We start from the raw sequence: 19,000 nt of genomic DNA on the forward strand, positions 1-19,000 counted from the left end.
GTGCTTATCGCTCTCCTCGGATCCATGTCCGAGGATATCGTGGGGCAGCTCACCCGCGTCCTCACGTCGGCTGGCGTCTGGGAGGCGCTCCACGCCATGTTCGGCTCGCAGAATCGAGCCAGGGTGATGCAGCTGCGCTATCAGCTGTCCAACTTCAAGAAGAAGGACATGACTGCCTCCGAGTACTTCAATCGGATGAAGAGCTACGCCGACGCCATGGCCTCCGCCGGCAAGCCGCTCAGCGACGAGGAGATCCTCGGCTACATCCTCGCCGGGCTCGGTCCGGAATACGAGCCTCTCGTCCCCTCCATCACCGCACGCGACGAACCGGTGACACTTAACAATTTTTTTGCTTATTTCCTTAGTGCCGAGCTTCGTCTTGAGCAGCAGGCGTCTGCATCATCTGCCAGGTCTGCGGCAAGTACGGCCACGACGCTCTCCGCTCCCGCAACCGCTTCAACCACGCCTTCCAGCCCGAGGAGCCGCGTCAGCGCAACGCCAATGCCGCCAACTCCAACAACTCTGGCGATGGCAATTGGTACTTCGACTCCGGAGCAACAGATCACCTGACGGCCGACCTCGACCGCCTCAGCTTCCAGGAGCGCTACCAGGGCAAGGACTCCGTGCAGGTCGCCAATGGCGCAGGTCTGTCCATTACCCATATTGGTCACTCCCAAATTACTGGCTCATCTCGACCACTTCTTTTTAAGAATATCCTGCGAGTTCCTGCCATGTCTAAAAATCTTCTTTCCATGCACAAGCTTCTTCTTGATAATCATGCATATGCTGAAGTTTATCCCCATCATTTTTATGTTAAGGACCAAGCAACGAGGGCCCTTCTTCTTCGGGGTAGATGCCAGGGTGGTCTGTACCCAGTGCCAAGCAACCTCGTCACGTCGTCGTCTTCATCGAGTCGCCACTGCCTTACCAGCTCCACACTCTCCACGACCATTGGCATCGAAGGCTAGGGCATCCGTCGCTTAGAGTTCTCGAGTCCGTCCTTAGGAAAAATAAAGTTGCTTGTGCATTGCCGTCTACATCTTTAGTTTGTGATTCGTGTCAACGTGCCAAGGTGCACCAATTACCCTATTCCCGTTCATCGCATTGTACCAATTCTCCCCTAGAGCTCGTGCATTCCGATGTATGGGGGCCAGCTATCTCTTATGTGGGAGGTTTTCGGTACTATGTAAGTTTTGTGGATGATTTTAGTCGTTATACATGGATTTATCTTATCAAGCGCAAGTCCGATGTTGAGAAATCTTTTTATCACTTTCAAACCCACGTGGAAAGATTGCTTCAAACTAAAATTCGCATGGTGCAATCTGATGGTGGCGGCGAGTACACTCGTCTCTCCAAATATTTTGATCGCACCGGTATTCAACATCGTGTTACTTGTCCACACACGTCTCAACAGAACGGCATCGCCGAGAGGAAACATCGCCACATCGTCGAGACAGGCATCGCCCTCCTCGCCCATTCCTCTCTTCCTGTTCGTTTCTGGGATGAGGCTTTCCTCACAGCCGTCTACTTGATCAACCGCATGCCTGCCCAAAACCTACAAAACACAGCTCCTCTCACATGCCTTCGAGGTGAACACCCCGATTACTCTTTTCTCCGCGCCTTTGGCTGCGCGTGCTGGCCCAATTTGCGCCCATACAATAATAGGAAGCTCGCTTTTCGCTCTCGTCTCTGTGTGTTCCTCGGCTACAGCCAACAACATAAAGGGTATAAGTGTTTAGATCGGTCTTCTGGTCGGATTTTTGTTTCTCGCGATGTTGTGTTCGACGAGAATTTCTTCCCCTATGCCAATCCGAGCCCTGCCTCCAACTCACCGCCTCCTCCACCCATCACCGTTCCCACTATTTTTCCATCCTCTGAGCCGGTGATCCAGGATGACCGTATGCGTAATTACGACCTAACCCTTTTGGCTACTAACACTCCTGCCACGAGCAGCTCTTCTGATGCAGGTTTTGATGGTGGCGATCCATCAGGCAGTGGTGCCAGCTCTCCTCGCACGCCTGCTCCTGGTTCTGCTTCTCCGGCAGACAGCTCTGCCGCGGCAGACTCTCCGACTGATGGCAGCTCTCGGCAGCCTGGCGCAGGCTCACGGCAGCCTGCTGCGACTTCATCGCCTGCTGCGGCTTCATCACCTGCCGCGGATTCTTCGGCTGCGGCACCACTTCGCCGTCTGCCTCGTCACCACCTGCTCCCCCGGCACCGCGTCATCACATGCAGACGCGCACTCACGACGCCACCGTCAAGCCTCTCCGTCCAACGGACGGGACCATCCGCTACGACCCCATGCATCGTGACGCAGCTGAACCGGCCTCCTACCGTCGTGCTCTCTCCGATGCTCAGTGGCGTCAAGCTATGGAGGACGAACACTCTGCCTTGCTCCGTAATCACACATGGACGCTTGTGCCACCTCCCCCTGGTCGCAATATTATTGGCTCTCGCTGGGTGTTCAAAGTGAAGCACAAGGCTGACGGTTCTGTCGACAAATACAAGGCACGGCTCGTGGCTCAGGGGCTCACTCAGCGCTATGGCATCGACTACCTTGACACCTTTAGTCCGGTTGTGAAACCCGCTACAGTTCGTCTTGTTCTTTCCCTCGCCGTGTCTCGTAACTGGTCGGTTCGTCAGCTGGATATTAGCAATGCGTTTTTGCATGGTACTTTGGAAGAGACAGCCTACATGCGTCAACCTCCGTGCTTCGAAGATTCAGATCAATCCTCACTATGTCTGCAAACTGCACAAGTCCATCTATGGCCTCAAACAGTCCCCTCGTGCCTGGTACTCTCGGTTGAGTGATATGTTGCAGCAGCTTGGCTTTCATGCCGCCAAGACAGACACTTCCTTGTTTGTGTTTCATCAGGCTGGCATCACCATATACATGCTCGTCTACGTCAATGACATTGTCGTCGTTATCTCTTGTCCTACAGCCGCTGCTTCTCTTGTTGGTCGGCTTGGTCAGACATTCCCTGTTAAAGATTTGGGGCCGCTTCATTATTTTCTTGGTGTTGAAGTCGTGCGCGATTCAGGGGGAATGTCTCTGTCACAAGGCAGGTATGCCATGGATCTGCTTCATCGCGCCAACATGGACAAGTCCAAAGCTGTGTCTACTCCCATGTCCGTTCAAGACAAGCTTGCTGCAGACCAGGGGACTCTCTTGACAGATGATGATGCTTTTCAGTATCGCAGTGTGGTCGGTGGCCTTCAGTACTTGACACTTACACGGCCTGACATCTCGTTTGCTATCAACAAGGTTTGTCAGTACCTTGCTAAACCTACTACAGTTCATTGGGAACCTGTGAAACAGATACTGCGGTATGTCAAGGGAACCATTCATACAGGCCTTCAGATTCGACGGTCGTCTTCGTCGTTGTTGAGTGTTTTCACCGACGCAGATTGGGCATGCAGAACTGATGATCGGCGTTCTCGGCTTCGCATTGTTCTTCGGACCCACCTTGATCTCCTGGAGTGCTCGCAAGCAACCCACGGTCTCCCGATCATCGACTGAAGCTGAGTATAAAGCTCTAGCGAATGGGACAGCTGAGGCAATGTGGATACAGTCACTTCTTCGAGAGTTGCATGTTCCTCAACCTCGGCCATCGGTTTTGTGGTGTGACAATCTCGGCGCCACGTATTTGACTGCTAATCCAGTGTTCCATGCACGGACGAAACACATCGAGGTCGACTTCCATTTCGTCCGAGAAAAGGTGGCTCAAGGTGCTCTTGACGTGCGTTTTGTTTCATCTGCTGATCAAGTAGCTGATGCCTTCACAAAGCCATCCACAAAGCAAATGCTGGAGCGTCTATTTTCCAGTCTTAACTTAGTACAAGTACAACGTTGAGATTGAGGGGGAATGTGAACTAACAGATTGAGCTAGGTAGCTCCTGATATCTCTCCCGTATACAGCTGTATAGTTATCTGTACTTATCTCTTGTAAAACCCTAACAACCTGTACTTATCCGATCCCTACGTGGGACTATAAATATACATGAGGCCGGTGCACTTTGCATCACGGCAAAACCATAGAATTCACTAAATACATTTTCACAAATTTACATTGAGATTCTACAAAACATTAAATATGATAAAATTATGAGTACTACCTTATTATACTATGCATTATATGAGCGGTATCATAAACTAGTATCATATGCATGATAATACTTTCGACTGTGACTAGTCTAACTCTCTATGAAGTTTCAGAGAGAGAGTAATCCACACTCTAAATCAGAAGTCAAAGCCAGCAATATTTCCCCTTTGATTAATGCGTACTATATATATATATATATACAGTTACAGCTATACACTACCTACAAAGAGATATATGCTCGAATGAAATGAAAATGATGTATTTTTAACAATCTGTACCAAACTATACAGTGACAGCCGGGGTTGGAAGCTCAGGCAGTCCGCTCTGGCCGTTCAGCACAACCACCTTCCCCTCAGAGTCCACGTCAACAATGGCAGAATCGCCTTCCTTGACCTCCCCGGCCAAGATCTTCTCCGCGAGGCTGTCCTCCAGCAGCCTCATGATCGCCCTCCTTAGTGGCCGTGCTCCATAGCTAGGGTTGTACCCTTCGTCAACGACCCGCTCCTTGAACTTCTCAGTGACCTGCAGATTAATCTCCTTCAGCTTCAGCCTGGTGAAGACCTCCTGTAGCATGATGTCCGCGATCTCTTTGACTTCCAGCTTGGTCAGCTGCCTGAAAACGATCATCTCGTCAAGACGATTGAGAAATTCAGGGCGGAAGTACTGCTTCATCTCCTCAACGACCAAGCTCTTGATCCTGCCGTAGCTGCTGTCCTTCTCGTCAGTCTCGAGGTCAAACCCAATCTTACGCCCTCCCTTCTCAATGACGCTGCTTCCCACGTTTGATGTCATTATAAGAAGCGTGTTCTTGAAGTCCACTGTCCTCCCCTTGCTGTCAGTTAACCTTCCGTCTTCTAGGATCTGGAGCATCATGTTGAACACATCCGGATGTGCCTTCTCAATCTCATCAAAAAGCACAACACTGTAAGGCCGGCGTCGAACTGCCTCCGTCAACTGGCCACCCTCCGTGTATCCCACATAGCCTGGTGGTGAACCGATCAACTTGGACACTGTGTGTCTCTCCATGAACTCACTCATATCGAGTCGGATCATGGCCTCTTCAGAGCCAAAGTAATACGATGCAAGAGTCTTTGCAAGCTCTGATTTCCCAACACCAGTTGGACCTGCAAAAATGAAGCTCGCAATTGGTCTGTTGGGGTTCTTGAGGCCGACACGAGCACGGCGGACAGAGCGACTTATTGCTTTCACAGCCTCATCTTGGCCAATGACACGCTTATGCAATGTCTCTTCCATCTTAAGAAGTTTATCGGATTCGTCAGTTGAGACTTTCTCCACTGGGATACCAGTCCATGATGATACAATGTGCTGGATATCTGATTCATGGACCATCGGCCCAGTCTCTCCTGATGCAGTCTCTGCTTTGATCATCTCCTTGCTCTTGTCAATCAGGGCTGTTATCTGGGCCTTCAATTCCATTTCACGATCTCGCAGTTCTCCAGCCTAATGGCATAAGATTGAAACAGACATAAACTACAAGTTAACATGCATATCAAACGAAAATACAAATTTACGAGGACTGACATCCAGATAGTAGAGATCATAGACACAGATGAATAACAAATAGTGGTTTGCATAAAGTATAGGGAAGGCAGGTTCAAGGATACAAATAGCCTTTCTACTTGTAGACTTGTAGTGGTAACTATGAATGACAAAAATATTATAAGTATTGTTTACCATCAAGATATTACCACATTAAACTGAAACTTCTCCAATAAGAGAACAAAAAAATGGACAGGAATTTCTAAATACCCTGAAATTACATATCATCTTCCAATAATATCACTTTGGTTAGCCATGGTTGATAAAAATCCCATAGAAAGCTTTATGAACATGAAAAGAATTTTAAATCTAGTAATTCACCAAAGGAAGATACCTTTTCAAAATCCTGGCCACGGACGGCTTCATTTTTATCCTTTGTTATTTGCTTAAGCTCCTTGTCGAGCTCTCTGGCTTCCTCAGGAACCTACATAAATTATCCAGTTCAAATTCCATGTGAACCATGTGTGTCCAGTAGCAAAAGGGCGATAGATGTATGTCCATCCAAACAATCAACAGTATATGACCCATTCTTTACCTGGGCATGTCGAAGCCTTACACGTGAACCTGCTTCATCGATCAAGTCAATAGCTTTATCTGGAAGGAAACGATCACTGCAAATAAAATAATTTTTCAGGTGATTAAAGGATACATGATACCAGTCAAGTTATATATATATATATAAGATTCAGACGGAAAAAAAACACATTAGTTTTCTCTGACATGTTTTCGAAGTCTCAGAATACCATACATGCCATATAGTTCACACACCTGATATATTGATAAGATAGCTTAGCAGCTGCAATCAAAGAATCATCAGTGTAATGGAGTTTATGATGGATCTCATATCGTTCCCGAAGTCCTCTGAGAATTTCTATGGTCTCATCAACTGAAGGCTCTGGCACCTTTACTGGCTGGAAACGCCTTTCTAATGCTGGATCTTTCTCAACATGCTTCCTGTATTCATCAAGTGTAGTAGCTCCAATACACTGAAATTGAATCAGAGAGATAATTGTGTAAGCATTTCAGTAAAAGAAAATAAATAAATATAAAGTCAGCTTTCTGGAAGGATAGCAGAGACTTCATATGTTCAACATAAAGAAAACATAACCTCATCGTCATACCTGTAATTCTCCTCTTGCTAATGCAGGCTTTAAGATATTAGCAGCATCTATAGCACCTTCGGCAGCTCCTGCTCCTATGAGGGTGTGAACCTCATCAATGAAGAGAATTATCTCATCGCTCTGCTTGATTTCTTCCATCAGTTTCTTCAACCGTTCTTCAAATTCTCCACGGTATTTCGTACCAGCAACAAGAAGTCCCATATCAAGGGTAATGACCTAAAATAAATGGTTTCGAAGATGATCATTCTCTGGCAATCTCTTCAAAACAATGCAAAAACACCACCACAAAAGATGGTAACTATCAAGTATGGTACCAATAATATCCCACCCATCTTTTCAACGTATTAATATATCTGTATATGGAAGTTTCTTATTGTCATTAACAAATTATCAAGCGGTTGCATTTGTTCCCTGCATTATTTGTCCGAAGTAAGCTCACATAAGTTCTCTTTTAGCTTATAAGCGTGCATTATATTTTTAGCTAAAGAAATTTGAGATATACTTGTTGGGAAAGTTCCATTGTTCCATTAAAACCAATATATGAATAGTGGTAGTCACATGAAATAAACTATGAAGCACACCATCTAATGTAGAACAGCATAAATAAATCAAACACAGCAGTAACGAGAATCAATTGATAGGCAAACATTAGAATCAACGTATCTAGAATCGCAACACTCGTATAACAGAATTAAAGCAAGAAATCATACCTTCTTCCCCTCTATTGTCTCAGGCACATCGCCAGTAGAAATGCGTTGAGCAAGCCCTTCTGCAATTGCTGTCTTCCCAACACCGGGCTCTCCAATTAAGCAGGGATTGTTCTTTGTTCGTCTTCCCAAAATTTGTATGACGCGTTCAATCTGTGGTTCCCTTCCAACAACAGGATCTAGCTTTCCCTACAGTGATTATCAGGGTAAAGAATTAGGCCTGAACTAGTGCTTATTACGTCACTGTAGAACATAGGCATTACCTCCTCTGCTAATTTTGTTAAATTAGTTCCATACTCCTCAAGTGTTGGCATCTTATTACCACTGCTTCCTCCGCCAACTCCAGCACCAACAGCTTCTGTTGTTTCACCAATCATTCGGACAACCTATAGATGGATAACATTTGTGATACAAGCTAAGAAGAAACCGTCCTTGCTTCTCGAAGAGGAGAAAGGAATTTCAGATATTGTTTACCTGTGTACGAATATTGCTTGGGTCAGCACCAAGAGACTCAAGTACACGGGCTGCCACACCTTCACCCTCACGAAGAAGTCCAAGAAGCAAGTGCTCAGACCCAATATAATTGTGTCCTGGAAAGATGAAGGCATCAGCTCCAGAAAACAGCTAACCTTCTAAGCACTTTATTCAAATAATTATGAGAGAATTAGATGCACCAGACAGGAGAATTCGCATAATGAATAAATATAACTTTTCTCAAAGACTTGTAAGGTGTAACTGAAAGTAGTCAGGTAGCTAATCAATGTCCTCAGACAACAGGCAGATTTTAGACTTAAATGAAGAAACACTGTAGCCAGTAGAAGAGTAACGAAAAGATGGTGCACTAAATAATATGTTAGTGACTCCTGCTTCATTTGTTCTAGATAGTACCATAATGGACACGAAAAGATTGTGACTTTTTTTTGACAAAAAAGATTGTGACTTCATCAAATGGTTACAATAATAAATATTTATTATCACTCGCAAACTCAGAACCCATCTGCTATCAATTGCACCTGGCTAAGTTCAGGTCACTGCAAATGAATAAACTCATCTGCTGGTTGTTGAATAGTTGTAAGCTGTAACTTAGGGTTATCAGGTACTCAGGTAGATAAAAAAATGTGTCAATTTCTTGGTAATAGAGATCAATTATCCTCTTATTAGGTTTCACTTTGTCTAACAGTAATACAGGAATGACAGAAAACCAAAATTTAGGAAAAACGGATCCAAACAATAGAAAGCACTCTTGACTGACATACCTAGTTGGCGAGCTTCCTCCAATGAAAGCTCTAAAACACGTTTTGCGCGTGGTGTGAATGGTATTTCGACAGCGACAAAACCATTTCCCCTCCCAATGATCTTTTCCACTTCCACGCGGGCATCCTTAAGATTGATACCCATGGACTTGAGCACCTTTGCGGCAATACCAGTTCCTTCTCCAACCAAACCCAATAGAACTTGCTCGGTTCCGACAAAGTTGTGGCCTAGGCGCCTTGCTTCCTCTTGCGCAAGCATGATGACCTTTATAGCTTTCTCGGTAAACCTCTCAAACATGGCTCTGGTTACAAAACGAGAACGTCTTCCCCGTCTAGAGGATCTGTAAGATGCAGCTGTCGATCTGAAGTTGGAGGAGGGCATGGTTGTGAAGCTATGTGCTGATCTCAGACCACCAAATCCTGCCATCCTTACAGGACGGTTCAAGGACATTGCAAGCATTGAGGTAGGCCTCCTGGTTCCATGAGACTTCTTTGTACGGCCTGCGAAAGTTGTCCCAAGAGCAACGTGCAGGACTAAGGTCCCTGCCATGGTCAGAAGTTACTGCCCCAAACCTGTTTACACAAGTAGTCAGAAACCATTCTAGATAGGTGATCCTCAAAGAGAAGTAAACTGAAAGCTCAGAAGTTAAAAAAAAAATAGAAATACGTTTCTACAACAACAATACAAGTCAATGTTTTATTTGTCGTTAAAATCTCAAGCCTAGCACTCCAAAGAAGAAGAAAAACCAGTGTGCTTCATCACAAACCTACTTTTGCTACTGTAAATCATCAATAGCCTGGTCGATGGTATCCATATTCCCAAAGGACTGATATCCGTGGTAAAAAATCAGTTACATATCTGTCGCTGCACACACGAATAATTTCGCCCGTCCGTTGGGGAGTTTAGGATCGCTGGCGCGCACTTGGAACTAGCCGCGGCATCAATCAATGAATGCTGCAGCGGAATCAACCATGACATCCTTACCCGGAATCAAAACTTAAAACAAAGTTCTTGAATTCCTCAACTATCAAGAGAACATCCCAGGGGTTCCACCACCAAGAATCACACTAACCGCCAAATCTTGGTGTTGTAGAATCAAGCCCTCGGCACAAAACAAGCAATTACCGGACCCAATAACGGGGAACTCTAGATAGATAGGGAGGAATGAGCTGCTCACCTGCGAGGAGAGGGGGAGAAGGAAGAGCGCGGCCTTGTTTGTTTCTCCTCCGAGGAGATAAGAGGGGAAGAGGAGAGTCGCTTGGTTGGGGGTGCCCAACAAGCAAGCACAGAAGAGAATCGCTCTTTCCTTTCTTTATTTTGGCCTCATTCTGGCTGATTCTTTTCTCCCTCTCTTTTTTTAGTTTTCACATGTATTTTCTTTCTATTTTCTGAATTCTGAGGGGCAGGAGATTTTGACAAGTCACTCATTTACCTGCCATGAACAGCGGCAGATATTTTTTTGGCATCACAGATATTTTTTCCCTCTCATGGGAACAGAATCTTCAGTTGCTTATAGAGTTATAGAACGCAGGTAAATAAAATGTTGTGAAAGGGAGAAAAAGCCACGGTAGGGTTCAACATTTTTTGGAACATCTGCTGCGACATCTTGGTTTAGACATGGTCTTTTAAAAACTGACCATCAGTTTATTTCATGGTTTTGCTGCACGTAGTTTGTTAGTGAATGTACTATGTGAAATGCAGCAAAGGCCCCGCTTGGTGCTGCAGTGTTGCATCACATATTTGCTTGGTGTGAATTAAAAAATGTTATGAAAATTTAATGTGTCTTCTTTGCAGTATGGTGTCGACATAATTATAACTTTGTTGCCATCTGGACCGATGTAAACAAACCCTGTAAATTTCTACTGGCCTCAGTTAGTTGTCAGCCATGCCAAGCAACGTAGTAGACCGCAAAACAATGAAGAATTCAAGTGGCAATTGTACTGGACTTGCTGTAGCAGATACAGCCATACATCTTTGCAGATTTTTTTTTTGGAAGCTTATCTTTGCAGACTTTCTTTTGTTGAGAATTACATATTTGCAAGCTTGGATGTTTTTTCCATCCGGGCTAACCCCTTTCCATCACTTGCATAACGAAAATGCATTGTTCACTACAACGGCAGCAAATAAAGGAAGATAGGAAAGCAAGGGATAGCGAGTTGGAGCATGTATTTGCAAGCTTGGATTTCAAACCATGTATTTGCTCACGTAAAATGATTTGTCCTGTGCGCTTGAAGATCTTTCAGCATGGTAAAAAATCAAACAAAAATGAAAACCAGCTGGTGATCACTACCGGGAAACTGACTGGAAACCAGCATCAGCAACTTGCAGGTAAACTCCTCGCGACAAAACGCTTCTCCAGCGCCGCACAAAAATCATGCCTGTTACAACTGCTGAAGCATCAGGTGCAAGTGACTGAGAGGAGAGCGGTTCAGTTATCGGACGGCGCAGGAGAAGGGTAGCTGTGGCTAGGATAGAGCCACGTGTCGTTGGGTGTGTGTGCGTTGGGCCAGGCGGGTTATAAGCCTGTGTGCTGTAAGGATCAGATCATCGAGGAATTAAATGGTTGAACTGTGTCTTTCTTCTTCTCCAAGCTCTCTCTTCCCCAGATCTCCCTTCTCCCCACCGGAACCCTACCGGCGGCCATCTCACCGCCGGGCAGGACATAACACCTTGGTATCAGAGCCGACGACGCCCGGGCGCGCTTCACAACTCGACTTGATCCAGTAACATCTACCAATCGGTTGTGGATCTCCTTGGGGATCTGCTGTAAATCCGAGATTGGCGTGTGGAACAAGCAGAGGAAGCTGCGACGGCGCCTCAGGTTTCGAAACCGGCGGCGCAGACTCGCTTCGTACTCGAGAAGATGGAGGAACTCAAGGAGATGATGAAGCAACGCTTCGATGACATAGACTCGAAGTTTGGGGCGGTGGAGAAATTGCAGACTCAGCTCGCGGAGATGGATCTGAAGATGGGCAAGCACGCTCAGACCCTGGAGCAGATGCAGGTCAAGGTGAATCTGACCATGGAGACGCTCGGCAAGGTATAGGAGGATCAGAATCGAGTTACCAGTTCGTTGAGCGGAGCAGGTGTGACGCCGTTGGTCATACCGGATAGGGACGTCAACACCATCCTCGGGCCGCCACCAGCACGTTAGCCGGGGATGCCACAGGACAGACCACCACCAGCGCCGTCGGAGCGCGTTCATCCACGACCACTGCCTCTCCCAGCCAGCGGTGCAGGCCCACGGGTAACAATTCCTTCAACTCCCACTGTGTCAGTTTACGAGGAAGTACATGGCATGGGATCCAGTAGAGGTGAGGAGGGACGACGTTCGTGGTTTCCTAAGATGGATTTCCCGAAATTCGATGGTACTGATGTCAAAATTTGGATTGACACCTGCAACACATTTTTTCTGCTATACAATATTGCTGAGGGGTTCAAGGTCTCTGCTGCCACAATGTATATGAGAGACAGCGCTGCTCATTGGTACCAGGCATACAAGCTAGAGAATCCATGGCACAAGCGGGTCAACGTTTTCGGTGGATGTGGTGCAGGAATTTGAAGGGAATGCACAGCGTGATAAGATCGGAGAGTTGTTGACTCTCAAGCAAACGAGAAGCTGTGGAGGAATACAAAAGGCAGTTCGAAAAGTTAGTATATCAGATCAAACTATATGATCCAAACATGGGTGGACTAATGTTAGTTCAGCGATTCATCTTGGGACTCAAGGAAGAGCTGAGAGCTGCAGTGGAAGTTCAGTTGCCCAATACAGTAGCTGAAGTTGCAATGTTTGCGCAGATCCAGGAGTCAGTGCTGGCTAGATCAAAGTCGGGATTTACACGACCATATCACAAGAAGACATACAAGGAAGAAGGAGACCAAAGTCATACACCTGCTCACAAATTTGAAAAAGGGGAAATCTGGAAGGCCAAGCAACTGAAGGATTATCGGAGAGCAAATAATCTGTGCTTTAAATGTGGAGAAAAATTTGCCCCTGGCCATGTCTGTGTAGTACCGACAACAGGCCAGCTGAAGACTATGCAGGGAAATGAAATTATTTCAGATGAACTCCTCGATATGCTGGTAACTCATGGAGAAGACTATGACTGTCATGTTTCCCTTAATGCCATGTCAGGCACGTCCAAAACTGGTACAATACAGTTCAAGACACTGGTGGGCGATCAAGTGATTGTTGACGTCAGAAATCCCCTGGCGGGCAGAGACGGGCAACACGGTAGAGCCGGGAACAACTAGGGCTACGGCTGGCCCCAGTCCCTCAGAGCGACGGCCCGCAAAGCCTCCTGGTCGCACGTCCGATGTTTATCACAAGGGCGTGCCACTGACCTATACCTGGTCAGGAAGGTGTGGATGATGCCTCGCTTAGTTTCCTGCATGGCATACACGTAAACATTAAATACGAGCCTCGATCGGCTCTCAGGTTATCCTGTGAATCGGCTCAAAGAGCCGATCCACCCATAGAGCCGATTCACCCATGATTCAGACGAGGTGTCCGAATATATGGTGGTCCTGCTTGATCAAGGTAAAGCTAATGAGATCTACGACGATTTGGGGTTTTCACCGCATAATCGGATCATCCTACTCACGATTGGGCCTCGCGCTCGCGCACGGTGACCGTAAGCCGATCCTAGACAGGGCCTAAAAACCAACACGAGGTTGATCCCCGGAACATCCTTTCTAGGGCTAGCAAACGCCACCCTACACGCCGCTGGATCCTCCAACCCTTTGTAAGGCCTAACTATTGCGGATGTTAAACTAATCCTTGATGAAACAAGGAGCAACCGTAACGGATCAGATCTACTAAACTATGATCAAGCGGGGTGCCGCCCCTACACCTAAGTGATGAGGACATCCCATCTCTTGATACAACCGCTGTACCTACAGCCACACAAATACAAGGACCAATCACTCGAGCTCGTGCCAAACAACTTAACTATCAGGTACTTTCGTTTCTTGGAACAATTCCTCACATACATGAGAATATGATGTTGCCTAAATCAGATATGTTTGTTACTCTTAGGAATGATGGACCAAGCATGGATGAGGAGGACAAGCATTGGAGCATGATCACGCATGGAGGAGATGGCAGCAAGCGTTTGAGGATTGAAGATGACGCCGCAAGTGGAGATTTCAGAACTTTGAAGCCACCATAAGAAGAGTTGAAGACATGGACAAAATATAGAGTTTCCCACTTCATAATTTCGTCCATAGCATGTTATGGTGCTGCGTCACCTTTAGTTTTGGGCCAGGCCCATGTCATTTTCGCGAGATTTAAGTCGGCCACTTTTTAGAGTCCAGTATTGAAGGGGAAAGGCCTTCTAGGGTTTGGTTCGACCACCATACGTATGGTTGGCCGAAACCCCACCTTTTCCTCCTTTAAATACTCCCATAGCCGATCACGTTTAGACTCGGATTTTGATTAGATTAAAAGTTAGCCATCGTTGCAACTCTCGTGTACTTCTTTTGAGGCCAACGCCCCAGAACAAGACCGACTATTCGGAATCCCACCTTATTCAATAAAGCTTTCATCTTTCATCCGCAATATTCTGATTGCAATATTAGTTCTTACTTGTTCTCGATTTCAGGTAGGAATTAAGACCCTCGTCTGGTCAGGCTGATCGTGCATCCGCAAGATCGGTAACTTCGGAGATTGTCCTAGCGATTGCATTGGCGCACGAGCTTTGCACGTGTAGTCGGATCGTCAAGCACGAACTCCACCAACAAATCGACGCTATCATACTCTCATCGAAAGATCGGCCACCTTTGCCCTATCAAGTGGTATCGGATTTCAGGTTGCTCGGTGAGATTTACTTGTTTTCCTAGTGTAGATTGCATCTGCCATCATACCCATAAACCACGAAAAAGCCAAAAAATACGAGTTAGGGTTTAGATCATCTCGCCCCATAAACCCCACTGCCACGCCTTGCATTGTCTTTTCAGTTTTGCATAGTTGAATTTGTGTCTGCATCTTCGTGTCGAGTTCTTTGGTCTTAGCGTCTAGTTCCTTTAGAGTTTCGAGTTACTGGTCATATTAGTCACGCCGCCGCCGCCACTCGCACCATACGCGAGATCACCGCCACCACCACCACCATATACTTCCGCCATCGCCATATACACCCTGCCAAATACTTCCGCCACGGCCATATACACCCTGCCATATACTTCCGCCACTGCCATATACACCTACATACATATCATGTATCCACCATATACCCCGTTTCCTACCGCGACACGGATTCGTGTTGTTTCTGCCGCAGCGCGAGCCCGTGTAGAATTAGGTTTTATTGTTTTTCCTACTTAGTTGTTACCTTCTAATATCATCTTGCGCTGCAGAAAAATTTCCGTGAGATAAGTTTCGGCCGCCGGTAAGAATTGGAAGGAGAGCAAAAAAAAAAAAAAAAAAAAAGAGTCGGAACCGCCTCAGAAAAAATTTTACGGCTACATTGGTTTTTCAACTTGGCGATCACTTTTCGCCATCGGCCGTTATAGCGACATTTTTTTGGCGCTCGCGCGCTTTTCGAGCACTTTCCGGAAATTTCGACAAAAAATTTTACGAGGCTGCATCGTTTTTAGACCTTGGGGATCGGTTTGAGACACTTGCTATCATAGTGATTTTTCGCACCTCGCGTCGCCACATCATCGCCACCTCATCGCTGCTAGTTGCTTGTGTGCCGCGCCGTGACCTCGTTAGTGTTCTAGGCTCGCGTCTCTAGTACGGTCTAGCCTAGGACCGGCACGATACGCGTTGTTGAGCATACTTTCAATACTTGCATCGCTGTTTTGACAATTGCTGTATTTTGCTACCATATATAAGCCATCCTACGACTCCACATATTGTCTCCACGTGCACCTTGTGTCGACCCCGGGTAATCGCTTTGGCAATCTTTGGAGAAGCTGATCTTTGTTGGTTGCCAGTATCACCTTCCTCCTGTTTGGTAAGAACTTGTAAGAGCTTTGTATTTTGCTTGACGAATTGCGCGTGAACCACCATATTCCGTAGTTTCTAGGCATATACATTTGTGCTTTTTGAGTACTAACCATGTCGGGACCTACACCGGCCTGCTGTTGACCCGGCCAAGATGACGAGTGAGGAGTTGCAGGCTCACTTCACCCACCTTTTGGGTGGGCATGCACGCGACACCGAGGCGCGCATTGGTGGACGTAGATGCCAAACTCACCGACGCGGCGCTGGACAAGGCTGGATGGCCTCGAGGCAGCTTTCAACACCAAGCTCGACGCCAAGTTCCAGGAGTTGTTGACTCGGTTACCGCCGCCTCGCGCCAACGTGCAACGCCGCGCACGCCGCGTTCCTCGTGCGGACATTCCTGCGAGTACCGCTCTGCTGCAACGCAGCCGCACATGGCGCGCCTTCGATGAAGGCTACGAAGATTATGAAGGGGACGCGGACGAGCGAGTAGATGAGAACGTATTGGACGGCGAGGAAGTCCAACAACACTGCACACTGGTCGTCCACGCGGCTGAACCGCCACGCTCGACCACCTCCACGCCCGGTACGTAATGATGATGATCATGTTGCTAAAGCTGAGACCGAATATTCCGCCATTTGAGGGTAGATATAATCCTGATGCATATCTTACATGGGAATTGGAAGTAGAACAACGCTTTGCATGTTTAAAATACCACGATCACTTGCGTGTTAGTCTTTGCTACTTGTGAGTTCACAGATTTCGCATCTATTTGGTGGTCGAATATTGTAGAACACACGCTGACAAATATTCCTGCTACATGGGTTGGGTTAAAACTTGCTATGCGTACTCGTTTTGTTCCTCCACATTATCAACGTGATTTGCTTGAAAAAATTGTCTCGCTTAGAACAAGGAAAAAATTACGTAGAAGACTATTATCAAGAATTGCAAAGCTCGGCATGATTCGTCGTGGTATTGTAGAGGATAATGAGGCTATGCTTGCTCGTTTCTTTGGTGGTTTGAATAAAGAGATTCAGCATATTTTAGATTATAAGGGAGTACAACACTATTACTCGCTTGTTTCATCTTGCTTGCAAAGGCTGAACGTGAAGTGCGGGATCGTCAACCACCATGGAGAAGAGCTAACGTTTGCGCAGGTCGTACATCGTCGTGGTCTCCGCGACAATCGGCGCCACAATCTCGTGGTATCGCACCAGCCACCTACTACCTCCAAGTACACCGCGCTCGCATCACGAGGCACCTCCTGCCTCTACACCAACACCATCGGCTGGTCCTCCTCGGAGTTCATCTTCCATGGCCTCCACGGGAAGACGCGCGACATTCAATGTCGCAAATGCTTGGGATTTGGTCACATAGAGAGAGAATGCGAGAACCAAGCGTGTGATGTTGGTGCGTGAAGATGGAGAATATGATTACGCAAGTGACTTTGATGAAGATACATTGGCCCTTATTCTTTGCACGTGATGGTGCCAACTCGATTCGAGAGAGATGGAGGTAATGGAAGGCGACAACGCTGATCGGTACAGGAGCTTAGTTGCACAGCGTGTGTTGAGCGTGCAATTGAGCAAAAGCTGAGCATGATCAACGCCTACAATCTGTTCCAAACAAGAGGCGTTGTAAAGAGCGAGCTATAAGGATCATCATTGATGGAGGGAGTTGCAATAATGCGGCTAGCGTTGACATGGTGGAGAAGCTTTCTCTTCCTACAAGACGAGCGCACACATCCATACTACATACAATGGTTTGAGAGCTCTCGGAAGCTCAAGGTAACAAGAACTACACGTGTGCATTTTACCATTGGTACATATTCTGATTTTGTGGATTGTGATGTTGTACCTATGCAAGCTTGTTCTTTGTTACTTGGTAGACCTTGGCAATTTGATAGAGAATCTGTTCATAATGGTAAAACTAATCGAGTATTCTCTTATGCATGATGGAAAGAAAATTGGTCTCAAACCTATGACTCTGAACAAATACTAAAAGATGATCTTGCTAGAGCTAGTAGAGTAAAAAACGAGGAGAAACTTAAGAGTGAGAATCGGATTGTTCTTCTGCTGATTTTGTTCCACCTAAGACTAATACTAAATCTGATTCGAACCATGCTACTGAAATTCGTTTGAAAAATCCTTGTTTGCTTGCTAGCAAATCGATATTGCTTGAACTTGATGTGAACACTACTCAATGCTATGCTATCATTTGCAAAGAAGTTCTGTTTTCATTTGAGGATATGCCTCCTTCTTTTCCACTGCGGTTGCTAACCTTTTGCGGGAATTCATTGATGTGTTCCCACAAGATGTTCCCCTGGACTACCACCTATCCGTGGCATAGAACACCGGATTGACTTGATTCCGGGAGCGTCGCTGCCCAACCGTGCACCATACCGTACCAATCTCGAAGAGACTGAAAGAGATTCGCGACAAATTCGGAGTTCTCCAAGATAAAGGTTACATTCGTGAGTCTCTTAGCCCATGTGCTTGTTCCTATTATCTTGGTACCTAAGAAGGATGGTTCTTCACGCATGTGTACTGATTGTAGAACTATTAATAATATTACCATTCGATACCGTCATCCAATACCTCGTTTAGATGATATGCTTGATGAATTGAGTGGTTCATGTTATGTTCTCTAAAGTTGATTTTGCGTAGTGGTTACCACCGGATTCGTATGAAATTAGGAGATGAATGGAAAACAGCGTTTAAAACTAAGTTCGGCTTATATGAGTGGTTAGTAATGCCCTTTGGTTTAACTAATGCACCTAGTACTTTCATGAGATTGATGAACGAAGTTTTACGTGCTTTTATTGGACGTTTTGTGGTAGTATACTTTGATGATATTCTGATTTATAGCAAATCTTTGGATGAACATTTGGATCATTTACGTGCTTTGTTTTCAATGCGTTACGTGATGCACGTTTGTATGGTAATCTTGAGAAGTGCACCTTTTGCACCAATCGAGTTGCGTTTCTTGGCTATGTTGTTACTGCACAGGGAATTGAAGTTGATCCAGCCAAGATTGAGGCAATTGAGAGTTGGCCGCAGCCAAAGACGGTCACACAAGTGAGGAGTTTTCTTGGCCTCGCTTGGCTTCTATAGAGCGCTTTGTTAAAGATTTTGGATCCATTGCTTCGCGCCACTGAATGAGCTTACAAAGAAGGATGTGCCCTTTGTGTGGGGCGATGCACAACAAGACGCCTTCATGATTACGAAAGATAAGTTAACACATGCTCCATTACTCCAACTTCCTGATTTCAATAAGACTTTTGAGCTTGAATGTGATGCTAGTGGAATTGG

At 46.2% G+C, this 19,000-nt stretch overlaps 1 protein-coding gene and 1 non-coding gene across 3 annotated transcripts; one reads left to right on the forward strand and one right to left on the reverse strand.

Moving 5' to 3' along the window:
* The first annotated feature begins 234 nt into the window (after positions 1–234).
* Positions 235–373, forward strand: LOC124658531. Its single transcript, XR_006989259.1, has one exon. It is a non-coding gene; the product is annotated as a small nucleolar RNA Z247 (small nucleolar RNA).
* Positions 374–4,243: 3,870 nt separating this feature from the next.
* LOC124654822 (chaperone protein ClpC2, chloroplastic) lies at positions 4,244–10,052 on the reverse strand. Of its 2 annotated transcripts, none has more exons than XM_047193804.1 (10): positions 9,923–10,052; positions 8,748–9,317; positions 7,966–8,081; positions 7,755–7,877; positions 7,495–7,680; positions 6,785–7,000; positions 6,432–6,649; positions 6,199–6,274; positions 5,998–6,087; positions 4,244–5,564 (listed from the first exon to the last, which is right to left on the reverse strand). In XM_047193804.1, exons 2-10 carry the CDS (start codon positions 9,292–9,294, stop codon positions 4,386–4,388), a joined length of 2,751 nt encoding a protein of 916 aa, XP_047049760.1. In that variant the 5' UTR covers positions 9,295–9,317; positions 9,923–10,052; the 3' UTR covers positions 4,244–4,385. The 2 variants fall into 2 exon arrangements, with proteins under 2 accessions (XP_047049760.1, XP_047049762.1); XM_047193806.1 differs by lacking the exon at positions 9,923–10,052 and adding an exon at positions 9,516–9,716.
* Between the last annotated feature and the right edge of the window lie 8,948 nt (positions 10,053–19,000).

This window comes from Lolium rigidum, chromosome 5 (genome assembly GCF_022539505.1).
Source record: "Lolium rigidum isolate FL_2022 chromosome 5, APGP_CSIRO_Lrig_0.1, whole genome shotgun sequence".
Lineage (NCBI taxonomy): Eukaryota > Viridiplantae > Streptophyta > Magnoliopsida > Poales > Poaceae > Lolium > Lolium rigidum.